We start from the raw sequence: 22,187 nt of genomic DNA, 5'->3' as shown, positions 1-22,187 counted from the left end.
GAGTGGACTGGGTGTCAAAAGAGATAACTGGAGCAGGAGACAGAAAAGCTGTCAGGGATGGAGAGAGGGACAGAGACAGGAGCCATATCTGTTTCCTGAGTTGGATTGGCTAAACTAGGGAAACTTGTGCTTGGGTATGGCTGTCTCTGTCTGGGGAAATTAGAATGTGGGTAATGGAAATATCATTAAGTGCGATGGCATGTGTAATAAAAAGTGCCGCTGTGGAAGTCATTTCTCTTTTGAATGGCGCATTTGAGATTCCATTTAAAATGGGGTAAGATTGTTGCAGACCAGTTCAATTTTGTGTCAGATTAGCAGTGCGGTGTGGAGTATTATGCTATCCTGTGCCATTATTAACACAAATAACTAATGGGATTACACATGCAAAATTGTATCTATCCTTTAGATCTTTAGACCTTTAGTCATTGGGTTGAATCATTTATGGTAGGTGATTGGTAGTGCTTTGCCAATAGTATTGGTCATCTCATATTTAACCATTGTTAAATATTGTCCCTTCAAATAGAGGCATCCCATTTAGCAAGCTTAAAAAAAGCTTGTTTTGTTGATGTTATTATATTTGCTTATACTTTGACATTTAACCACAATGTCATTAGCTAGATGCTTCAGATTGTTGTAAAGGAACAGAGAAAAATTTTAAGTATTGTATCTCCTCTGATTAATATGTATAACGCTGTGTAAGACGTGTATGTGGAAGATTCCCCTTGGACACACTGCCAAAATGATTTCTTGACAAGTGAAGTCATTACATCTTTTAAAAAGTATCTTAATCTATCTTAATAGGAAATATCTTAATGACATTGTTATAAAGAATACAGGCCCAAACCTCTTTTAATGTGACAGTGGCAAAAAGGAAAAACCTCTCAGATCAATAAGAAGAAACCTTGAGAGGAACCAAGGCTCAAAAGGGGAACCCATCCTCCTCTGGTCGACATAACAAATAACAGAACAACAAGAATAACTGAACAGAAAGTCTCAGATAATGAAGAGTTATGGCTAATGTGACAGCAGGTTGTTCGTTATGAGAATGTGAATGAGTGTAGGACACATGCTCAGTGTTAATGTGAATGCCCATGCAGGTCAAACAGTTATATGCACAGCTATGTAGTATTTAGAGTGGTGTAAATGAATCAATGCGAAGATCCAGGGCAGGACAGCATCACAGCAGGCAGCAGTAGAGTAATAAAAAGCCTGGTTGGGCAGCACCGGGGTAGAACAGTAGGACCAGGGCATCTCAATACATGTAAAAAAAAAGTTACAATACATGTAAGTAGCTTTCTACTTACATAAAACAATAAAGATAAGAAACAAAGTAAGGATGTATGATAAATGGATCAAAAAGAAGATTCAAATAAAAATAGAATCAAATATCCAGGTGTAATAGAAAGACATTGATAAAAAATATATAGAGATATGATATGACCTCAATCATTCATGCTGACCTTGATTTTGCTCATTGTGTGTATAGTTGTGTTTGTTCTTGCCATTTTAGCCCTGTTCAGTTCTTTTGTCTGCTCTCGCTCGGAAGCAAGATACATCTATTGTGTAGAAAAGGAAGCCATAATAGTGTATAATACAGGTTTACTGCTGTTGTAGTCTTTACATTACATTACATTTAGGGCATTTAGCTGACATTCTTATCCAGAGCGACTTACAAGGTTACTGGTATTACAGAGGAGGGCCAATGTAGTGTAAGGAGTCTTACCCAAGGACTCTTATTGGTGTAGCACAGCATAGTCACCCAGACTGGGAATCGAACCCAGGTCTCCAACATGGTAGGAAGTGGTGTTATCTGTTGCACCACACCAACCCACCGTCTTTCACACTCTTTATTACACTCTTCATACGTCTTTATTCAAGCCATGCACAGACATTGTGGCTTGTATTCCAATGTAAGACAAACTGAAACCACCTCACAACGCAAATGTGTGTTACATTCATTATAAAACAACAAACAGCAAAGAAAGATTGTGGGTTATCAAGTGCACCTTGCCTGACCTTGCACACAGCTGTAGAAACGGCATGTTGTATTTCGCTGTGTGTTCTGAAGAAAGAGATGCCGTCAGGCTGTCAGTTTTTAGCACATCTGACTAAAACTCAGCCAAAGATACTGTAAAATATGTGAAACTATCGAGCCTTGTGGAGAAAGAACACCACTAACTCTATACATTTACATTTTCCAGTGTAACGCATCTTGTCCACAGCGACTTACAAACTTGCTTCACTGTTTACTCAGAAAGATACCCTTAGCTAGTTTGTATAGACTAGGATTCAAAAGATACCTTTAAACTTAGACGTACTAAACACAAAAGTCACGATGGAGACCACAAAACTCGACACTACACTTCGCCCAAGTACTCTTTGGAAGAGCTGGGTCTTCAGTCTCTGTTTGAAGACAGCGAGCGACTCTGCCGCTCGGACACCCAGGGGAAGTTCCACCGCTTCTGTGCCAGGACAGAAAAAAAGTCTGGATGTTTGTCCATGTTTGCTTCCGTGGATCTTACAGGATTGCGGGTCAAGCTGAGCCGTACTTGAATCTCTTGGTGCAGATCGGCTTTTGACCACTGCCATCAAGTACGGAGGGGCTGGTCCATTCTTGCCTTTGTAGGCCAGCGTCAGGGTTTTGAATCTGATGCGGGCAGCAGCTACAGGAAGCCAGTGATACACATTGGGAGTGCTCATTCAGTATAGTGAGTGTAGGAACACAACCACTAACAGGACAAAAGGTGATTATTCCATCATTGTATGACAAAGAGAATACACTGAGCATGGTCACACATCTGAAGTGACTTCACTCTGTTGTTTTACTGGAGAGTAAAGTCACACTCCACAGCTCCAGTGTGGGAACATATTGACTTTAAGCAAAATGAGTGAGCAGAGCACATGAGTGAACGAGCCGGTGTGTTGACTTTGTTTAAAAAGAGTGGCTTAATTTTATTCATGTTTTATTTGTAATATTTCAACATTGTTTTCTATAACAATTTTAATGTCTGAACATTTCTAATTATAAAACATCCGTTGGTCTTTAAAACTGCGCAATTGCTATACTATGCTATTATTAACAAAAATTTTTGTGACAGGCCTACTAGTAACTAGTTGATTTTCAGAGAGGATTCTGACATAACTGGAAAATGCTCAAAATACAAGAATTTAATTTATTATAGAAATAATTTGTCGTTGCACTGAAGCAACATTATGTGGCATTATGTAGTATCTCTGAAATTGCTACTTTAGGTTCAGCATGCTGGCTACTGCACTATGTAACTTTGGTAAAGCAGGTGGGACAACGCTTGTGAGAATGCCGTAATGCTGCATAACCCAGGTCTTAATGTAAAATATAACAGTTCCAGTAAAGTCCACATGCTTTTCTGACTTACAATGCCAGTTCTGTGTCTCTCAAGAATTTATCACCCAAAAAGAAATAATTATCATGATAGGCCTACTAGTAACTAGTTGATCTCTGGAAGATACTTGTTCATGTACTTCACTAGACTTGTAGAAACTGTATTGACCTGTTTTTTCACAGGTTCGCTTTGGCTAGTTTACTCTTGCTATGTGACGGCATCTTAGCTGTTATTGTCTTATGGTAATACATTGGAAGACACAGGGTGGAGAAGGAGCCTGCCACCTGTGAAATGAACTATGGTGCATTATGCATTCATAGAGACCCATTTCTGGTATGGTCTATTCTCCTGTCAAACTTATTGTTATTATTCTGTCTTGTTGATGAAGTAGTGATGTTAGAATGCAGACTCCAATAGCTTATACAGACATTCCCCTTTCCTCAGTGTAAATTTGCATATATTGGTGTGATCCTTTAGGTGATATGTATGGTCAAATATCATGAAGCCTTACTGAACCGTATCTTATTATGCAGAAACTTGTATTTATTTATTGACCTCTAACCCCTTTAAACATAGTTATTTTGTACTTTTATTATTGTTATTCTTATATTTTATGACTTAAAAACATGTATTGTTAAGTATCTTGTAAATACTACTACTACTCAGAATTTATCTTGCCTAGAATTCCCTCAGTGATTTGCCACCTGTTTTCAGGTGGTGCCAACTCTGCATCACACCTACTGTTGAGTCTCATGGAAAGAAAGAATAGCCACAGTGTTACCTTTTTAACACAAATTAACTGAACATCTTATTTACATTGTTAGGTAGATGAAAGGTTGTCCAGCCAACCCATGGCACAGATGAGTCACTTTCATCCAAGTAACCTACCCAAAGGTTTTAGAATAGATCTCTTGGAGAGAGTTCACACTCTTAATAAAATCCCTGACTTGTGTACTCTTTTACATTAGTCTGCAGATTTGTAGAACAACAGTAGAATAATTATCTCATTATTTTACAATATACAGTCATTTAATTTATTAAAATATAAATGGTCTATCTATCCATCTATCCATCCATCCATCCTTTACATTGCATTTTCAATAGGCTTATGCAAAGATCCTCTTAGATTCTTTTTTTGGATATGTCTGACAGCTGGTTTATACTACTGAATGTTAAAGCAAGTATTTTAAATGTAATAAATCACATTTATTAACTCAATATTTGACAATATACAATACTTAATTTATTTATTAATAATATAATGTAAAAAGCGTGTCTTTTAGGGGTGGTTCAACATGCAAATTCCACTTCCAGACTGTAAGGGAGCCCAACAACAAATACCAATTCTTGTTTAAAGCTGCTTTAAACATTAAACAAGGAAAAACATGATGGTAAATATGGATCACATTAGCATATGAAGCTCAACCTTTTACCTTCTGGAGAAATGGGTTTCACTCATTTACTTGGTAAACACATGTTCCTTAATCCCTGGTTTCCTAGTTAACATATACATTCTTTGTAGACACTTCTTACCTTTAAAATATGGTTCAAGGAAAAACATTTAATTAGTGTAGAAATGATGTGCAGGTCTCTTAAACAGTTAAAATGTTTATCACACTCACTTGTCAAGTACATAAATAGTTTTTAAAGAGCCTTTAATTCTTTTTTAATTTTTTTTTTTAGATTGATCAGTTTTGTCACCTTCATTTTTAAGAGTGGACACTTGAGGAACTTTTGGAGGTTTTTCCGTTTTAAACTGTGAAGAAACCTCTAAAGGTGCTTTGAGGAAACTTCTAAGAAACCTCTTAAAAGCTTTTTTCTCTTAAGAGGCTCCTCCACCATTTCAAATGGAAGACCCTTCAAATGTTCCTTGAGAATCTAATAGTTTTAACAGTGTTCATGCATTCATATAGTATGGACTATTTGTACATTTCACAGTGTGTAAAGGAAAGTAATGTTGGGGACTGACAGAATGCAGGAAACCAGGTACACTTATTTGTCTCAGCAGTTTCAGTATTGACCGAAGCCTAGATGTTTCCTTCTTGCCCCTCTGTGTCTGCAGGGTCCCTGGCGCGAGGCCGCTGGCTCATGATCCCCTTGCTGGTGCAGGCCTGGCTCATCGCTTCCCCCAGCAGAGTCCGAGAGCGCCCGTGCCCCCGGAGCTGCCGCTGTGATGGCAAAATAGTCTACTGTGAGTCAAATGCCTTTCGTGATGTGCCAAAGAATGTGTCCATGGGATGCCAGGGCCTCTCTCTGCGCTACAACAGCTTGGCTAGCCTCAGGGCTGGTCAGTTTGCCAGCCTCAGTCAACTTGTGTGGCTGTACCTGGATCACAACTACATCAATGTGGTGGACAGTCAAGCCTTTCAAGGTGTGCGCAGATTAAAGGAGCTGATCCTCAGCTCAAATAAGATCACTCAGCTGGAAAACAGTACGTTCCACACAATTCCCAACCTACGTAACTTGGACCTCTCTTACAACAAACTGCAGTTGTTGCAACCTAATCAGTTTCAAGGATTGCGCAAGTTGCTAAGTCTTCACATAAGATCAAATTCCCTTAAGACAGTTCCCATGCGGGTGTTCCAGGATTGTCGAAATCTTGAATTTCTTGACCTGGGCTATAATCGACTGAGGAGTCTCACCCGCAACGCATTTGCTGGACTGCTTAAGCTAACTGAGTTACACTTGGAGCACAACCAATTCTCGAAGATCAATTTCTCTCATTTCCCTCGTCTAAACAATCTTCGAGCTCTCTATTTGCAGTGGAACCGGATAAAGTCTATAACACAGGGAATTACTTGGACCTGGACCTCTTTGCAGAAACTTGACCTCTCTGGAAATGACCTTCAGGTGTTGGATGCCAGCATTTACCAGTGTCTCCCCAATTTGCAAACCCTTAACCTTGATTCCAATAAGCTTACCAATGTGTCTCAGGAGACTGTGGCAGCCTGGATCTCTCTAACTACTATCAGTTTAGCAGGAAATGTTTGGGACTGTAGTCCCAGCCTTTGCCCTCTTGTTGCTTGGCTAAGGAACTTCAAGGGGAACAAGGAGGCGACCATGATTTGCGCTGGACCAAAGGAGGTTCAGGGGGAGAAAGTTATGGATGCTATGGACGCATTTGGCACCTGCAAGGCTACCCCAACTCCATATCTTCTAGTCTCCACTACTCTCATTTCCTCGTCAAAACCTGGGCGTGTGCTAGTGCCCACAATGTCCAGGATGGACAAAGAGAGTAGCCGCAACACCCCTATAGTTCCCTCTCCAACAGTTGCTTCCCCACCTGTTCCTGAGCAGGACTATGAACATGTTTCCTTCCATAAGATCATAGCAGGCAGTGTGGCACTCTTCTTATCAGTGGCTATGATCTTGCTTGTCATCTATGTCTCCTGGAAGCGATACCCAAGTAGCATGAAGCAGCTACAGCAGCACTCCATGGTGAGAAAGCGCCGGAAAAAGGCGCGGGAGACAGAGCGAACCCTAAGCTCCCCACTACAGGAGTATTATGTGGACTACAAACCCACAAACTCTGAGACCATGGACGTACTAGTCAATGGGACAGGACCCTGCACCTATACCATCTCCGGCTCCAGAGAATGTGAGGTATGATCCGTCGCCTCCTAAAATCCATTTCCACTGCGGGCTACAAGAGGTAAATGTCCTGTCAATGTGAGGAAAAAAAAATGTGTTGTGCACCCCCCCCCCCCCCACTAGCTGTACCTGTTTAAAGGGTAGGAACATGGGTCAATGCATGGTAACTTGAGCCATTGGTTTTTGGGTTATTCATATTGTTTTGTTTGTTTGTTTGTTTACCTCAGGTGTTGTAACACAAAAGAGTGCACCATGGCACATATGATTGAATCAAATGTCAGTACTGGTTTAGGGGCCTTTCATCAGCTGAAACATAACACAGAACAAGAGCTATCAAAATACATCAACACCTGGCTATAAAAATGGATGCTATGTACTGGATTAAGTCTCTGTGCACTGGTCCTTTCCTATCCTGAGTGTGTGCTTTTTGTGGTAATATCAAAATACATTTCCTTGGGAAAATTTGTAAAAAAACAACAAAATAGAGCAATATTTGTGCTATTCCAGGATACATGTTTTATTTATTTTAATTATGTCATTTTTAATGCTTTAAAGCACTAAGGTTCCTTCTTGTTAATGCTCAGAAATAGGAGGGAACTAGCTAATGTTTTCTTGCAGGTAAAGCATGCTGAGGAACTGTTAGCGTTCATAGCTACATTACAAAGGTAAAAGTCTTTGTGGAAAAGTCCTACAGGAAGAGTTATTTATATATTTGGGCTAAAATGATATATCAGACATGTCATGGCGTCCATTTGTTTTATCATTGGCTTGCATATCACAAACTACAACTAGATATGACACAGCAATGCATTAACAGATATAGCAGTTGCTAAGTTAGATGTGAAGACTGGTACAAGACAGCCTTATTCACCATTTGTGTGGGACACAGATAGAATTTGGTCTCTGCCTTTAACCCATCCGTGCAGTAAAAACACATAGTGACAGTGAGCACACATGCCCGGAGTGGTGGGCATCCACTGGGTATCAAACCCACAACCCTGTCGTCAATAGCCCAGTGCTCTGACCTCTGAGAGGGCCACCTAGGGCCACCGCTGCCCCTAACATACTATGTGAAACTGATTGTAAGATTTGTAAACAGATGCGCTGATCAGTACTGGAGGTTTATTTAGAGCTGCTCCGTGCTATTTTGCTTTTGTAATTTAACATTTTCACTTCAAAAACCTTGCTATAATTATGAGAATGCTTTAACTGGTACTAGAGGAAAGCTGCCAAAATTTGCTGTCTGACCTTTTTTTTTTTGACAAGAAACAGTGCTGTTCTTCCACCAGCACCCCATGTATTTCATAAGTGCACAGAAAAAAAGCTTCTTCCTCTGAGCACAAACATGATACAATGTTTTTGCCCTTTCCTTCCTTGACAGTCATGCTTGTCTGTTTTTTTTTTTTGCATTTAGTGCAGCTGCCACTGGTTATTTTACAGTCAGTCAAAGATACAGCACATATAGTGCTGTCGATTTGAAATATCTTCATCACTGCCTGGTCCATATTGTCTGTGATTTCTGTGTAGGTGTTTGAGTGTCTTGGCCACTTTTATTCGTAGTTGCTATGATACGGAGGTCTTAGAAACCAGACCAGTGAAAGGCTCATAGTGTTTCTTGCTGCACAGACTGGAAATAGTGTTGCAAATGCAACAAGCAGAAAACATTTCATAATGTATTGGTATCTTTATTGATTTAGTATTCATCTTTTACAATAACATTAGCAGGTTGATATCACCAGAATGTCCAGTGCTTGCCGCCAATGAACGGCATCTGATAGTCAAGTTGAGTTGACTTAACTAATGCTTTGAACAATGACTATTGTCACTATGCAACTTGATTGAGTTGAGATATAGTATAGACATCATGTGCTTCTTTAGCACATGTTTTCTGCTTAAAAAGTAACTATTAGTTCTATCCTTTTAAGAATGTAAATCTATGAATCTGCAACCAATTTTTCTGTCATATTTTATCCGGTTTTATTTGTTTTCCTTAAAAATGTCCAGTGCAAAATGTCTTAAATGGATTTAAAATAATAATCAATTCAAACTGGTGTATGTACATCTGCTGAAGGCATGTGCTACTGCACCAGAATCAAAAATGGCAATTTGTTCTTTATGTTTTTTTTATTTTTTAACACTTGGCTGGCTGTCATTTTTACAACCATCTACATCCTAAAAACCTTGTTCTTGTCTGACGTGTTCGTTACTGCAAACGAGATTATAGTTGCCAAAATGTCAGCCTTGTCCTTTAATTGCGTGGGTGCTCTGTTTTGCTCACCAACTGAGCAGACTCTGGCAACGTTTTGTTGACGAGGCAGGACCACAGGAGGCCCGGGCTGGAGGCCATTACAGAGCCCCCTTGATGTTGCGCACAGTCAGCCTGCCCGTATTTACAGCGAGAGGGACCTTGATTTTATCTCAGGAAATTGGAAGCATCAAGGACAGAGAGATCTGAAGACATAAAGGCAAAGAACTTGTAGTATGTTTTTACCCCATAATAGTAACCAATGACCTTCTATGACCATGTTAAGAGTTTACACGAGAATAAAGGAGATACAGAAAGAAAGCATACAGTTACATGGAAGTGTAACATGGCTGTAATCATTTGAAGTACACAAACTTACATAGCACATTAAAAGGAGTTCCTATTTAAAAATGCTCTTGGGTGCAGGTTTGACTATAGCATGAGCCTTTGTAGGTTTTTCTGTCAATTACTGGCAATCTTGGCAATGCCTTGGGCAGTTACATGATACAATGGCCAGTTATTTCCACCTAGTGTGGCTATATTCTGTCTGTAAAAAGGCACACATACATCCTGCATGTAAAGTGACATGCAAAGGATTGGGCAGCCCTGGTCAGAATTTCTGTTACTGCAAATAGTGAAGCAAAAAGTCTTTTCTTCATAAAGCAGATCTCAATAATGTCGGCCTGAATTCGTACCTTTCTCCCTTTAGGAGAAAAGAGGAGATGAACATGACAAAAGCATGAGATCTCCTTCTGCACTGACAGGCAGCTGGAAGATATCTGAGATGTAGAACTATAACTTTAAAAGAAATGGCAAGTGTAAGGATCTTACACTTACTTGTCTTATTTGAATCTTATTCAGCTGAGACTGAGGTAAGATCAGTCTGACCAAAAAGAAAGAGCCACCTGTGAGACATTATTTTGATCAAAGTGAGTTTCAGAAACAGGAGGAACATTGCTTTCATCTGACACAGATCTTAAACAGGAGTCATATTATAGGCAAAGTTACAGATAAAACATTCATTTCAACATAAAAAAAGTTAAGCATCAGGCCCAAAGGTTGGGCATCCAAGGGACTTAAGCTGTCAGTTTGGGGAATTAAGGGGGAATTAAGCTCACGTTAAAAAAGATTTAACAGACTCTGGAATTGTGGTGAACACTGTTCAGTGTCCCTTCAGAAGCTCATGCTTCCAGCATAGTCATGGTAACGATACCCGTCTTGTGGGCCAAAAGATAGCAAACACAAACACAGCATCCAAAACACAATAAAAAAATCTAAAATTAATTAACAAAGCTGGCATAGAAGGTAATGTTACCTAGCACAGCATTTCAAATAATTCATCAGTCCAATCCCACATCCCACTGTGGCCATAAAACCCTTCACAAATGTTGTACAATCAAATATCATGAGAGAAAAAGCTATGACAAGTAATTCGATTTAACATGGTTAGCGTAAGATAGGCTGCGGATTAGAAAACTACAATTGCTGCTTCTAGGCAAACTATTTGGGATTATCTATCACCAACAAAATGATACTGACCAGTTTCTGTGAAACAGCAAAAATGAGCCAATGTTTCCCACCTATCCAGCACCTCATCCTTTTTCATGCCTTTTAATGTTCGGAGGTCTCTCCACCATCCAAGTGCCTCGCCAGTGTTTTTACCCGTCTTTACTCTTGCTTGATCTAAGAACTTTTGTGGTTTTAAGAATGTTTTGGCTGCTTCTCAGCCATCTCTACACTAGACAATGTGTAGTTTAACGCAGATACACAGTCTCCCTTGCCTCCCCCCTTCTTCATGAGCACAAGCGCCCCCTGTTGATGATTGGCTGGAATACTGTTGTGTGGCTCGACCCAAGCCAATTTGTTTTATTCCCATTTACAGAGCCAGGGCTAAGTATGAACACCATACATTTTCCAGGGTGCAAACAGACAACAATAGACAACTAGCTAACCATAATGAAGCATTTGCTGAATTTTACAAACATGTGTATTGGATTGAAATTGTATACAATACCTTTAGTATTCATGATCACAATACAAGCATCAGGTTGAGCATTATGAGCTGTATCATTCATATTTAAATAATTTGGTCCTAGCATCATCATCATCATCATAAGTCACAATAAGTCTTGAATATGATACTGGGTCAAAAACAACAAACAATAAAGTTGTTTTTTAGCTGTAAACATACATGCATGTTCATTTGTCTCTTTATGTCCGTGATCATTTGTGTCTTCTCTTCTGTTGGTCAAACCATTAAAATCATAAAGCATTTTGCTCCATCTCAGCATAAATCCAAATTTATGTCACCAGAGGGTATTTGGTCCTTTATTACGTGAAACCCTGCAATCTACCAAATGTTGACGCCCCCAACCGTGATAGCAGGTGCTTCAATCTGCACGCCAAGTATAAAAAACAAGCCTTCTATCTAGCCCATCCTTTTTAAACACAGTGTTATTTGATGTATTTGCTTTTACACACCTGTATTACTTATATTTAAGTTTTTTATTTATTAAAAATAGTAGTTATCATTGGTGAATTTGTCAAATCATGTGGTTTTTGGCAAATTAGCTGATTACTGTGTGGTTTAATACATTTTCCACTTACAGGAGCCAGGTTAATGAAGAAGCACTTCTGTTTTTTATTAAATAAGCTTTCAAATGATGGTTTCCTGGCATTTTTGTAAATAAGATGTGAATGTGACTATCCTTTATAAAGTGTAAACAACCTCCAGTCAATATAATGGTTCTATTTGAACGAAAGGTGCTGGAACCATATTAATTTTCTCATTTTCATCTTATAAAGTCTGTCTGTGGTCCTTATCACTGTTTGTTTGAGGTTTAGCAGTAGGATTGTGCTAATTTGTGAAAATGTTGTTTGTAGGTTTGTGTGGACAGTTTGTAAATGTTGCTAAATAGCTCTCCCTCTCCACCCTCCCCTCTATGCTCTACACACAACTGCTCCGCCTCCCTAAACACATTTACAATCCACCTCTCAAACAATGTAGTTTTCTAACATGCTGAAAAGCTAGACACCAGCAGAAAAAAGACTGGCTGTTTGGAGTTGCACTGCTTTTGTAATACTGCTGATACCAGGAGCAACCCTGGACCCCACTGTGTCCTGGTTATGTGCATTAAAAAGCAGTTTACTCTTAGCGAAAGACTGATGCCACATATGGCACCTCTCTGAAGTCAGGGATACTTCTTAAAAGCAAAGATGCTTTGGCACTTTTAAAATGAATGACAACATCCCTAAAACTACAAATGTCCTCTTTACAGAGGCCTGCTGGTCTTTGTCGGTTGCGCCAAATAGCACAGGCTTCGTCCTTGAGCTCTGGATGCTTTCCCAGTGTCTCTGGCCTTAACCGCACATTGCCTCACCTACCACATGCAGCCATCCAGACCAGCCCACCATGACAGACCTCACACAAGCCGTGAGAAACATGAGATACAGATTTGGTCCTAGTGACAGCTTTGATAGACTGAACAAGTATTAAGGCCCTCTTATAACATCAGATGTGTATGACTTAAAAGGTAAAGGTGCACGTATTTGTCACTGTACAACGAAATGTGTCCTCCGCATTTAACCCATCTGGTAGTGAACACACACTCACATGTTAGGGGCAGTGAGTACACACACACACACACACACACCCAGAGCGGTGGGCAGCCAACTCCAGTGCCCGGGGAGCAGAGAGGGTAAAGGGCCTTGCTCAAGGGCCCAACAGTGGCAGCTTGCCGAGCCCGGGAATCGAACCCACAACCCTGTTATCGACAGCCCGGAGCTCTAACCGCTGAGCCACCACTGCCCCACACACACTTTTGTGTGGTCTTGTGAAATGGCGATATGTATATCATATTTGATCATTTCTCAGCAGTTAAGAAACTTGCTTTGGGTCTGGATATGGTTTTCAGTAGCTTTTGACTAAGGCTTAGAAATTTAAAAGGGTTAAGGGTTACTGAATTTGCTAAGGGTTTTGCCAGGACTTGTGAGGGCAGGTTCTGAAAAGACTACAGGATATTCTCTTTCTTACACCCATAATTGTTGGTTAAATCTGGGTATACTAGCTGCACACATCCTTTTGTTAACAGAAGGCAGGAATATCATGCCAATAGAAAACTCTTAGATATCTTATCACAGGGACAGATGTTATTTAGCTTATGCTCATACAAAAAATACAGCACAACATGTTGGAAGCCTGGTGATAGGGAATCTGTGACAGTGCTAGCAGCATTTTAGTGAAATACAGTGGTAAATATTGTGAGAATCTAAGGTAGGTGAATGTATGTAATAAAAATATAGTAAAATATATTATTGTATATTAAGTTGCAATTAAAATTTAGGTTTATTAAGCAATCAAACAATAACAATTAGAATAGCTCAACACAACTAATAGAGTGTTTTCTCTCTCATAAACTCTATTTATTTTTAGTGAATTATTGAACTCCTTAATGACAAGTGTCTTTAGTACTTAGTAGTGCACCATTTTATTATTATGCTGCAAACATGGTGCATAGCCAGACACCAGTTTCTGGCAGCGTTCCTAAGGAATCTAAGCCCATTTCTTATGGGCAGTGGCCTTCAGTTCACTAATATTATTTGCTATCTTCTTCAAATCCCATTAAAGAGTCAGGCGACTGTAATGATGACTCCAGAATCCTCCAGGACTTCTTTTGAAATCAAGCTTTGTTGGACTTGGAGTATGTTTGGGATCATTGTCCTGTTGGAAGGTCCAGTGATGCTCAAACTTCAGCTTTCTCACAGTATACATGATGTTTTTTTCTAGAATTTCCTTATACTTGATTGAATCCATCTTGACTTCCACACACTGAAGGTTACTAGAGCCAGAGCAAGCAAATCAGCCACAGAGCATTACAAAACCTCAGCTATGCTTTACTGTAGGCAGGATGTTGTTTTTAGCATATGCTTTATTCTTCTTCCTCCAGACATAGCTCTGATCCAAAACAGATGAAAGTTCTGGAACCTTTCAGGCATGGTCTTTAAAAGGCATTTTCTATACTAGAAATAAAATATGTTATACTACAATATATACAGTTACTATACTATACTATACTATACTACAGTTTTTTTGAGCTATTTAATTTCTTCTTGTGGGATTTGTTTATGGCAAACAGCTGTAAGTTATAAATAAATAAAGTAAATGTTGCTAATAAACCTAATTCGCTATGGGAGTTGCATAATATTTATTGCAACTGTATGAGAGAGAACGAGATTCAGTGTGAATTAATGGTAACGTGACTAGTCAAAATTTCATTAAGGATGTCATCTACTACTCAGAATGCCTTTATTTTATATGTAGATCAGATATTAATTATACAAATTTTTATGTGTTAATAGTTAATGTGTTAATAAGACTTATTTCTAAAAAAACCTTAAATATCTTACATCTGAAATACTGCTTGTATACTTTTTAGTTATACTTTTGCATTTTGGAATGCATTGCTCATGCAGGAGGCTATAAAGATTGCTCTAGTCAGCCCAGACTTTACTTAGACCTAGAGATTATAAACACTAAAAGTTATTATTAAACATAACTTATCCTTAAACATACACTACTGTTCTTTGGATTCAGTAAAAAAACATGAAATGATCATTGGATTCAAATGTATACAGTTAATTCAGTTTGCTAGTCCTGGGCAAATAAATAAAATAAAAAGTTAGGATGCTGTAAAAAAGTATTTTAGGAATTTTAGTACTATTTTGTAATCAAAAATAAAATGAACATATCGTATTAATTTGTGTTATAAAAATGATTTAAAACATTTAAACTGCAGAGTATTTACATTTACAGATTCTTGACATTACTGAATTTTAGAGCTGCTAAAGACATTCTGTAAGCTCTGCACCGGAAGTGAAAAAGAAAGAAAAGTAAAGTGCTGTGAATCTCTAACCATTCTACTGTCACCGTAAATAAAAGTAAAAGCCGTATGGATGAGTATGTGAATTCAGAGCTTCAGCTGTGGGAATCCAGCTCTTTAGCAGATTAATGAATTGATAATGAAATTCAATTATACAGTTCCATTCAAACAGACATTTGGAACAAAAGGTGCAGTGTGGAGTGTCATCGTAAGTTTCGACCTTCAGCGACTTGAGCACCATTGATGTTGTCACCGTCAGACTTGATTCAAGATAAAACATATTAATTTCAGGTGACTCTATTAAAGATATCACTCAGCATCTCTGAAAAGAGGATTGCTTCTTCTCTAAGTACTTAGATGGGTCTTTAAATAATTTAGTTGTGTGTAATAATTTGGTTTCTATGTTTGTTACTTTTTAATGACATGTGGGAGTTCAGTCCATGTTCATTCAAAATAATATTTAAGAAGCCTTTCAAGCTTTTTCTCATAGGCATCATAAATGAACTCTTACATGAAATATATAAGATATTACTCCTTCAATTCCTTGAGCCCAGTTAGTTCAGATCAACTTTATTAGACGCTCCCAGTGTTGTACTACTTTCCAAGTAACCTGATCTCAGAGAACTACAAAAATGAACAGATACAGCATAACAGATACAGTCAGACAGTCAGTGTGTGGACAGTGACACAATTTTTTTAATTGTACCTCTTTACACCAACTTTTTACACAAAATTTAAAAAGAGGCAATGACAATGTGATTGAAATGATTGAAAGTGGTTTAACAATTCAAACTATTCTATTTACTATTTCAGAATTACAGACATTTTTACAGGCAAAATTAATTTGACAGTTAACTAATAAGCAGCTTCATTGCCAAGTGTAGCCTGTGAAGGAGATAAAATGTAAAGGTGCACGTATTTGTCACTGTACAGCGAAATGTGTCCTCTGCATTTAACCCATCTGGTAGTACACACACACACACACACACACACACACACACACACACACACACACACACACACACCCAGAGCGGTGGGCAGCCAACTCCAGCACCCGGGGAGCAGAGAGGGTAAAGGGCCCAACAGCGGCAGCTTGCTGAGCCCGGGAATCGAACCCACAACCCTGTTATCGATATCCCGGCACTCTAACCGCTGAGCCACCACTGCCCCAACGGACAGGGGTCGAACCCATGATCTTCGGTTTACAAGACTGAAGTGAAATGTCTGTAATTCCAAATGTCAAATTTTGTAACCATTCATGGGAACTCTCAGTATGCCATCCAAAGAGGTGTTGATGGAAGAGAAGGAGGCCAATATTAGTAAAAAGAAAAAAGCTTTTATTTATATAAAAGCAAAAAAAATAAATAAGATACTGACAGACAGAGATGAAGTAGAAGATTTCAGATCTTTTTTTCCTTTGTGGAAAAAAAAGATGTTAACAACATTTAGTCAAGTCAAGAACACTCTTGAGAAGGCTGCCATCGTCAAAAATCTACAATCAAAACCACTGGTAAAAAACACAGGGCGGTATTAGACTGATGGAAACCATCTAAAAAGCCTTTTAAGTTCTGGGACATGATTCTTTGGGCAGCATTATTAACTTGAGGATGGAAAGGGAAATAAATGATTCATGATTCAAAGCATACCACATCATCTGTCAAACATGGTGGAGGCACTGTTATAGCTTGGGCATGTATGACAGTGGAACTGGATCACTGTTGTTTTTTAATGATGTGACTACATTCTAATGTGCATAGAGCCATATGTTCTGCTCATAGTCAATCAAATGCTGCAAAGCTGATAAAATGGCACTTCACAATACAGATGGATAAAGACCCAAAACATACTTTGAAATGACCTCAGGAGTCTTAAGCCAAAGAAATGGGATGTTCCTAAAATGCGAGCTCACTTAACTGACCTCAAATCAGTTGAACTTACTAAAGACAAAACTGAAGGCATAAAAGCAGACAGACAAGAAGCAACTGAAGGTAGTAAAGGTTTGGTAAAGAATCTCAAGGGAGGAAAGTCAGTATTTGCTTCATGGGTTCCAGACTTTGTACTTTGTCACTGACTGCAAAGGATTGCATCCCAGTATTAAAAAGGTCCTTATATTTATTACGGTTAGTATCTTTTATTACTTATGAGGCGTTTGAGCTTTTATGTTTGAGCTCCATTCTTTTGCCTTGTTTACTTGATTCTTTCAACCCCCCCGTCCCCCCGCCTCCCACTACCCCTTGCGGCTGGCCTGGTTTGTTAGTGTGTTGAAGTGTGATAAACAGGAAGAGATACACACAAAGGCAGACAGTAAGGTGCAGGCTGAACCTTTTTGCTCCCGGGCACTGGCAGAAACGCACACACCCACCCACACATACACATTAGGTCTAATATGTAATGTGGGTTCCATTAAATTATTATTATTATTATTTTTTTTTTAAAAGTGCTGTATTTTCACAGAGTCACAGAGTGTAGCATGGCAGGTTTCCTTCAAGCTACATATTGCTTTAGCTAAACAATGCTATGTGTACACCTTAATATATGCTGGTTTACCATACTGTTGTTTGCTAAGTGCTTCATACTGTTTGAAAACAAAAGACATGAAAACTAAACAAATAAAAAGTTATTTTTAATATAAGGTTTATTTTTTTGGAGAATCAAATAAAATAGAGCAGCCCAACTAGCTACATAATGTTTGTAAGAGACCCATATGCACTGTTTGTAATGGACCAAGAGTCAAAAAGACAAAATATGCAAACAAATAAGGTAGGTCGATTTCCAAATGAGGTTTTAATCATTTTACACTATATTAAACATTACATTATGTTACTTGAAACAGAAATTTGAATGAACAATAAGACATTAACAGGATACTTTAAGTATAAAATATTTCCTTATTGGCTGAGTGTGTGAGGTTAGAGTAACTCACTGGCAAAAATCAAATTCTCATGGGCCAACTTTGGCCTATGTACCACAGTTTGGACAGTTCTGGTCTTTTTGTTAAGATAAAGACCATGTGAACATATTACAGGCCGATCTACATTTGAACATAATTATTATGTAATATAAATGCTATCCTACACATCTTTCCTGGAAACAATGCTGAAATGTAAACTAGCAGTGAAAAGGAATTATGCTCATATGCAGGTTACACATAGATGTTTAGGAGCTGTGTTGGATGTATTTCAAGGAATAAATCCCTTTTTTTTGATGGATAACTAGAAGAAATTACAAAAAACAGCACTAGCAGTGTGCATCCTCTCTGTGGTCTTTATCACTTAGGCTGCTTTTGTTCTCTGCCAATGACCAGGGGCTAGATTGACAGTGGGGGTTTGCCAGCCTAATTTAAGATCTGAACTCTTCATTGAGTCCCTAGATGATGCGAGTAACTCAACTGTAAGTGGTCGTAACTCTAGTCGCTCTGGGCAACATCACTAATTTTGTCCAGCATGCTGTCCCATTTCCATTTAGTTCATGCAATGTTTATTACTCTTTGTAGAACATATAAATTACTTATTCAGTCTCTGTTTAGTCAGATAATATATCAACATCATTATTTATTTACTGCTGCAGAGTGAATGATGGAATGGCATTATGGATTTCTTTTCCATTAGACATTGTATCATGTTAGAAATGTTAGTAATGCAATTCAGTCTCTTCAATATTAAGTTTAAGTTAGGTTTACTCCAAAAATGGTGAATGTGCTTCCTCCTTATAAAGTTTTATAATGGTTATTTAATTAAATTCAATTATTTCTTACAAGAAAGAACATTTTTTTTTGTTTTATTTGTATAGTTATATTACATCCACTTCTCAATATTGTTAAGATGAAAATGAATGTCCATATGTTTAAATATGTAAAAAAAAAAATAAAAAAAAAGATAAATGGAGTTTCATATGTTTCCAATGGTACAGATTTTATAAGCTATTTATTTGTGCTTCAGTTATGCTGTATCTACGGGTCAGGTTTAGCAACATTGTTGTGATCCAACCAACATCACTGTGTCACAGAAGTATGCTGAAGTGGCATAATTGTACCATGAACTGGTGAGTACTGCCTGTGTATAAGCTGGAGCAGATGTGTTACACGCCTTTCACACACGACCCCTCTTCATTATTGATTGCATGGGTGACACTGAAGATCCCTAAGCAGGCTTTCTTTGGCTCATTACGATGCGTACACTCTGCAGAAAGGGTAAGGATTGAGGAGGGCTTGGTGAGAGAGGCCATGTGTCTATCACTTTAGGCTTTAACGCAGACATGCAGCACGGTAGTGTTAATCGCAAGAGCCTAATCATGTTTCCTCTGGCTAGAATAACTAACCTTCCTCTTCCTCCACCACTTTGCTTTTCCATGTCTGTGATCCACTATTTTCACGGCTTCTCGATGGGTTGTTAAAATCTAATAGGATTTTTTAAAAAGGCAGAGTTTAGTTTTAACATGAAGGGCCTTACCCTCCCCTCCCCTTTTTATATTAGAAACAATTAGGCTTCAGTGGTGTTTCTTGCATGTATGCCAGATCAAATGTTCCCACAGTTGATCTGTGTCTTTGTTCAGCTCTTGTGCCTTTCTATCCCTTCTTGCTATAAAAAAAAAAACAAACAAAAAAAAAAAACTGGAAAGTTGGCACTTGCTTCTTTCAAAGCTGCCTTCTAATGTCCATGAGCGGTGAGTTACGTTGTGCCAGAGCAGATTTAATGATGTGGCCCAAAGCAGGACAGCTATCTTAGTCTTTATGCAGCTCTCTCCATCTTACCACTTTGCTTTTTTGTCTGGAACTCTTTCTTGCCCATTTGTCTTTCATGCACACTTTCCACCTTTCTATGAATTTCTTTTGCAGTTAAAGTCTCGAAAGCAATTCTCCATTAGTTTTTTTTAATTAAGCAATCAATCAAGATTTTCTTTTTCTGTTTTGGAAAGTTCATAAAATGGAAAACCATATTCCTCATTTTCTGTAAACCAAAAAAATTAAATTTACTATGTGGACACTGCTAATGTTTCAAAATTGTTAATTCCCTGGTTCATACAGCCCATATTTGTTGAAACAGCACCTTTTGACAACTAACATATTTACATATACCCACATATGTATGAGACATGTTCCCAGACATCCCCGATTTGTAATACAGAACAACTAAACACAACAGAGGTCATTTGCACAAAGTTCTATTCAAAAGTTTGGACCCCCCTGTTGAAATCAGATTTTTAGTTGATTGAGTGAACAACATAGATAGATAAACCTATTTTTGTATTTTTATAAATATATATATATTTATATTATGTTATGACTTTAAAACAATTTTATATTTATATGTTTTTATTTATAAAACAATAATACCTCAACAAATAAAGTAGTACTTTTGCATTCAAATGTGTCAAAATATGGTCTCTGTAGTGGCCAACAAATCCTAATGCATTGCAAATTAAAAATGAGCTGCAATATCACAAAACACATCCATCTGCAAATCCAGTCACAACACAATGGAAATGTTGTTTTTCAGAGGACCCTGAAAAAAGCCTGAGCTACACAATACATGAACTAAACGAATGAAAAGCAGTATGTTTTTCTCACTACTGTCCAATGTAGTGTTCTATGTAGACCAGTCTATGTGGTGCATAGAAAATGAATGAACAAGTGGACTATTTCAGACACAGGTATAAGCAATCAATACTGAAATATTATAGTAAAGTATAAATTAGTAGTACGGGTAAATGTCATTTATTGGCTTCTCTCTGCTTTCCTCAGTAAGAACATTAAGCACAAAGAGGTCAGTCGTAATATTAATATTAACCCATGCTAAAAACATGTTAATATAAATAATAATTATAGATTATTTATTTATATATATTGAGTTGCAGCTGTTTGGTTGCCAGGGCTGTTTACAATAAATGCACTTCTAATTTCATCACTAAGTACTGCCACACAGCTCTGTCATCTGCACTGCCACTTTAAAACTCTATTGTTTATCACTTATACTGTACTGATACCCCAGGATGCCTTACATCACTACATTATATTAATGTAGTTACTGCACTGTTACATTACACAATTCATTCTGTATATTACATTATATTAATGTAATTACTGCACTGCAATCACTTTTTCCAGTACTTCTTATTTCTATAATTGGGTTATATTATGTATATTATAGCTGTATTTATTAATATAGCTGTATTTATAGTCAGGTTTACTGTTTCCTACTATTTTAAGTGCCTTTATTATGCTGCTCTCTTGTTTGATTTTTCTGCTGTAAAAACTGACATTCCCCGTGTGATAAATATAGTGATCAATCTATCTATCTATCTATCTATCTATCTATCTATCTATCTATCTATCTAATGGTGGTGCATTGCATTTACATACTATTTAGTGTGGTAGTATGTGGTATGGGATTCAGCCTCAGGGTTCCAGTCCCTTTTTGTGTCCTCAACTTCTGTTGTGTTGTGGCTGGATCTGCAGCATTTCTGATTTAGCATCATGTCTATGATTTTGCAGCACGTCTGAAAAATACAGCACTTGTCATTTTGATGGATGTGTTTTGTAATTTTGGCTGCTCCTTTTTCATCTGCAGTGTACTGGGCTTTTCCAGCCCCCGTAACATACATGTTGTAATCGGTTAGAAACTCAGCTAAACAGGTAATTTTTCTATGAGTCATATGTACATATTATATCAATTACAAAAATATATTATAAAAATACTTAATTGTAATTATAGGTTGGAAAATGTATATAAAATGGCCATTGCATGACTATTTGAAACAGGTATGTGAAAAACTCAAATGTAATAAAAGAAAGAAATCTAACAAAAAAATATAAAAACAATATTGTCCCTTATAGTGCAGTTCTGTTGAAAAGAGTCGTAATGCCAAAATGTGATTGGCATTTTTAAAGGTGGCCTTAAGGTTGAATTGGAATAGGGTGATAACACTGTACAGTGTTTTAAAGGGTGTATTATGATTTAAACTGTTTTAGGGCCACTTGTTCCAGTTCTAAAGGACTAATCAAACTGCATGAATAAGTTGTGTTACTTGCCTGCAATGGACAACACAGTTAAATACTGCAATGTGCTAATTTTGGTGAAATATTGCATACTTGCAATATCAAGTGTTCTTGAC

At 37.8% G+C, this 22,187-nt stretch overlaps 1 protein-coding gene across 2 annotated transcripts in view; it reads left to right on the top strand.

The window, feature by feature from the left end:
* Nucleotides 1–22,187, top strand: part of LOC140557536 (leucine-rich repeat transmembrane neuronal protein 4) — a 131,199-nt gene that overhangs the window by 3,062 nt on the left and 105,950 nt on the right. Inside the window, exon 2 of one of the 2 annotated variants that reach the window (XM_072682030.1) lies at nucleotides 5,425–6,965. In XM_072682030.1, the coding sequence (XP_072538131.1) occupies nucleotides 5,425–6,965 (1,541 nt within the window). Of the gene's footprint in view, nucleotides 1–5,424; nucleotides 7,015–22,187 lie in introns of both variants that reach the window. The other variant, XM_072682031.1, reaches the window with a different exon arrangement.

The sequence above is a fragment of the Salminus brasiliensis genome, chromosome 6 (genome assembly GCF_030463535.1).
Source record: "Salminus brasiliensis chromosome 6, fSalBra1.hap2, whole genome shotgun sequence".
NCBI lineage: Eukaryota > Metazoa > Chordata > Actinopteri > Characiformes > Bryconidae > Salminus > Salminus brasiliensis.
The sequence above is the reverse complement of the archived record's forward strand: the minus strand, read 5'-3'. Positions and strand labels throughout refer to the sequence as shown.